General features: G+C 53.3%; 1 protein-coding gene across 1 annotated transcript; it reads left to right on the top strand.

Moving 5' to 3' along the window:
• Positions 1-942: 942 nt before the first annotated feature.
• TMEM229A (transmembrane protein 229A) lies at positions 943-3,530 on the top strand. The gene has a single exon (XM_055420266.2). It carries the CDS (start codon positions 943-945, stop codon positions 2,620-2,622), a length of 1,680 nt encoding a protein of 559 aa, XP_055276241.2. The 3' UTR covers positions 2,623-3,530.
• Positions 3,531-4,234: the final 704 nt, after the last annotated feature.

Here is a 4,234-nt window from a genome sequence, read left to right as displayed (position 1 = left end):
ACCACACTTATTTCTCCCTCTTCCTTAATTTGCCAACAATTTAGCAACCACAGATTGTAAGGTTGAAACGAGGAAGGGGAGAGAATGAAGAGAAGTTGCTTTAAAAATGGAGGAATTACCTCAGAATTTTAATTTTCCCGAAGGGGGGTTAAAATTCCCCAGAAAGCTTTCCAGCCAGGAAACATCTGAACTCCTTACAAATTAGAACTCTTACCTAGTTTCCGCCTAGACACGGTTTGTGGACTTTTTTTTTTTCCGGGGTTGGGGGGTGGAGTTGTCAGTATAAGTTACCTGGAAGGTTATCTCCAATTCTAAGCCTGATTCAAAATTGGAGAAAAAGCAGTGGAACACACCAAAATTCTGGATTCTTCCCACCCTCTCCATCTCCAAAGAGAAGAAAAAAAAAAAAGAATTCCTGTTCTGCTATTTCACTCCATTTCTGCGATGACCTAGTTCTGCAAGGAGAAAAATCGGCACCGGGATGTGCCAATGTGAGCAAGGGTACTATCCCGGATTTAAGATAAAGCAGTGCCTGACCCTGCTGGCCTCCAATCATTTTGTAACTTCTGGGGGACTCAGGCCCCTGGACTGGAGCAAACAAACCGCTGCAGGAGAGACTGACAAAGCGGACCAGGCCCCGGGGCAACATTCCCCACGACAGGGAACCTCCCGGGGCGGGCCGGCCTGGAGTCTCGGGTTTATCCTCAGTGACTGGGACACAGCTGGCTTTGAAAAAAGGACATCTGGTCTCGGGCCCAGCCTCTGGTCGGTGGCGCCTCGCCATTCGTCTTCGCCAACACCAGGCCCTGGCCCGGTCCCCTAGATAAAACTGATGCCTACCGGCGCGCAGTCACACCTGTTAGGTGTTTCTCCGCGCGGTGCCTCCGCCCCAGCCAACGCCTCCTGCCCCGCCAGGGAGCCGGGTGCAGAGCGGGGGACGCGATGGGAGAGGCAGGGCCGGGCCTTCCCCAGCGGACTCCGCGGGACTCCGCGCTCAGGGCTGGGGCGGGGAGGGAGGGGGGCGGCGAAGGCGGGAGAGGTCGGTCTACCCGGGCCGAGAGGGCCATGGGGAGGGCCGGGGGAAGGGGCGTCGCTGCTCGCGTTACGCTTCCACATTCTGCAGCAGAGGCGGCGGGGCTGAGCCGCGGAGGAGATGGGGTTTGCACCAGCGCCTGCATTTCTCCTCGCGGCCCCGGCGCCACCGCCCCTCCCCGGGCCTCGGCGCCCGATAGGCCGCGCAGGGTGAGCGCGGGCGCCGGCCGGCGGCACCTCGCCGGAGACTGGAGGCGAGGGCGCCGCGGGGCCGCGGCGGGGGGACTCCGCGAGCCGGGCGGCCCGCGCGTCCCCGGATCGCAGCAACTCCGGCCGCCGCCGGGTCGCGGCCGGGACGGAGCTCCCCGTGCGCCCCCCGGGGGCCAGCAGCGGCCGGAGGGCGGCGCGGAGCTCGGCCCCTCCGCCCAGCAGCTCCGCGCAGCCGGCGGCGGTGGCGGCGTGGGATCGGGCGCCCGGGCAGCCTCCGAGTCGATGGCCGGCAGCGACGCGAACGACGAGGGTCCCGCGCGGAGGGGCGGCGCGGCGAGGCGCCTGGGGGCCCCCGGAGGGCGGGGAAACGAGGCTGCCGCCAGCTGCCCGGAGCCGCTGTCCACTGCTGAAGCGCCGGCCGCGGGCGCCGCGCTGCCCGCTTGGATGCGCCTCTACTTCTACGGGATGCACGGGGTCACCCTGGACGTGCTCCTGTCCGCGGCGCGGCGCTTCGCTCGCCGCCCGGACCTCCGGATGCTGGGCTTCTCCTCGCCCTACCGCTGCCTCCTGCACTCGCTCACCCACTTGGCCCTGGAGAAAGTCTACCTGCAGCGGCGGCGCTGCCCTAGCGCCTTCGTCTTCAATTTCCTCCTCTACCCCTCTGCCCACGTGGGGTTGCAGACCCTGGCTGGCGCGCTGCTCCGCCGGGTCGGCTGGCCGGGGGGCGCAGCGGCGCCGGGGGCGCTGGACTTGGCCCTGCAGTACTTGCTGGCGCTCTACCACTGCCAAGTGTTCCTGAAGCGCTTCCTGCACTTGCGGTACCAGCGGCGGCAACAGCCGCGGGGCGCGCCCCCCGCCCCTGCGGGCGCCCGGGCCCCAGCGACAGCCGGCGGTCGGCGGCGGCGACCTCGAGGTCCCAGGGGCGCCGGGGGAGCCCCCAATCACGGGCTGCCGGACCTGCTCCGCTTCCTTTTCTTCGGAATGCACGGCTTTTTGGATGAGATCTTCTTCACCTTCTTCTTTAACCTGCTGGGGCCCGGGGACGGGACGAGCAGCGGCCACACGTCGCTCTGGTCCTTCTTTATGTACGGCAGCTGCAGCTTTGTGGTGGAAAAGCTCTATTTCCACCTCCACTACAGTCGGGGCTGGGGCACCTGGAAGCGAGTACCCTTCTACGTGATCTTCATCTATGCGTGGGAGTTTTCCTGGGGCCTGGGACTCCGCACTTGGGGCGCCTGTTCCTGGGACTATTCTCACTATCCGCTCAATTTCATGGGCCTTATCACGCTGATGTATTTACCTGGTTGGATATTCCTTAGTGTGTACCAGGACCTACTTTCCAACGTGTTGTGGCGGGTGCAATACGTACCAACTAACTAAGACCAAAAAAACGGAGGGCACAGGATTCTCATGAATGAAAGCGATTTATTTTTACCCGGAAAACGGAGGGATTTTTTTTTTTTTTAGCCTTTTAATTTTTATGCCTTTTACTAAACTTTACCAACCTGTTTTATTCGACATTTTAGTTTTTCTATTGGGAACGCATGCATAATACGATAATACTTGGAAATATTGCTGGAAATGTAACTCAAAGTACTTAAGTCATCAAAATTTTAAAACCCTCACTAGTCCAAACAGCAAACTATTATACCTTAACATCAGAAAGCTATAGTATTCACTTATTTGCACTTATTTGGCGTAGGTGGGTGATAGTTACTAATTTTTTTTTTTTTTTTAAGTAAGGAAGTTCTTCAACTCAGACACCAGTGAGTTTTACAAGATTTGGGGAAGTTTTCTGATTTAATGATTTGTTTACTTTCCTTTTAATCCAATGTCATTTTAATTTCCTGCCATGTTTACCAGAGACTGCTGAAATCCAGTGTCTTGTACTCCTGAAACTACAATTAATCGCTTTTAAAGTGCCTCTGTATAGCACACGGATGAAAAGAAGCTGACAAATTTGAAAACACACCCTATAAATCGATTTTTAGATAAGAAATCTTTTCTAGCAACTCAGACAGGTAACACTGTGTTAAGATATTGATCTCCTTCCTGGAAATGATTGCTTTCCAATGTGGATTAGCCTTACACGCCAAATGTGTTAACTTTAATCAGATCCTGGGTTATCTTTGGCTGTAAATTTTAGTCCTTATTCAATCATGTAAAATGTCTACCTTACATGTGCAAGGGCCATGCAAAATTATACCATCCTTAATAGTGTTCTAACCCTAAGGACTCTTTTCTATATGGGGTTTCAAGAGTAAAGGAATCCCATGGAATAAAATGAACTAGAATATTCACCCTAATTGAATTAGCCCTAATTGTTTTCGGAGAATAGGGATATGTGTTTTCAGCCTGTTTCTGCCATGGCTCACTTGTAAACATTTTTCCATTTCCTTTGGGTCCCATACAGAGTTCTTGGACTAAAGTTCAGTGTAGTAATGTGCATTATAAATCAATGATAGCTCCTTGCTGACTCGTTCTTAAAGTCTGGAAGCTCCAAAGTTAAATAAGATGATGTGAACCATTTGAGAAATCATATCTAATCAATTAATAATGTACTTTAAATTTGTTTACTATGTTTTTATTATATTTAGAAAAGACAAGTAGAATTGAGTATAGCTCATCCAAGGATGATTAATACCTTCTTAGTTTTTGTTATAAAGATAATTAGGAAAGCTTGGAGTGTGTACAAATTAATATATATTCCTATTCAAATTATTAGTTTGCCTACACTGTAAAAGGGCTTCCCATGTGGCACTAGTGGTAAATAACCCACCTGCTGGTGCAGGAGGCATAAGAGATGCGGGTTCAATTCCTGGGTTGGGAAGATACCCTGGAGGAGGGCATGGCAACGCACTCCAGTATTCTTGCCTGGAAAATCCCATGAGCAGAGGAGTCTGGCAGGCTACAGTCGATAGGACACAAAGAGTTGGACATGATTAACAACTAACACTTTCACTTCACAGCAGAACTGTTGGGAGATCAGCTC

This window comes from Moschus berezovskii, chromosome 3, assembly GCF_049115385.1.
Source record: "Moschus berezovskii isolate FMDL1 chromosome 3, NW_MosBer_1.0, whole genome shotgun sequence".
Lineage (NCBI taxonomy): Eukaryota > Metazoa > Chordata > Mammalia > Artiodactyla > Moschidae > Moschus > Moschus berezovskii.
The sequence above is the reverse complement of the archived record's forward strand: the minus strand, read 5'-3'. Positions and strand labels throughout refer to the sequence as shown.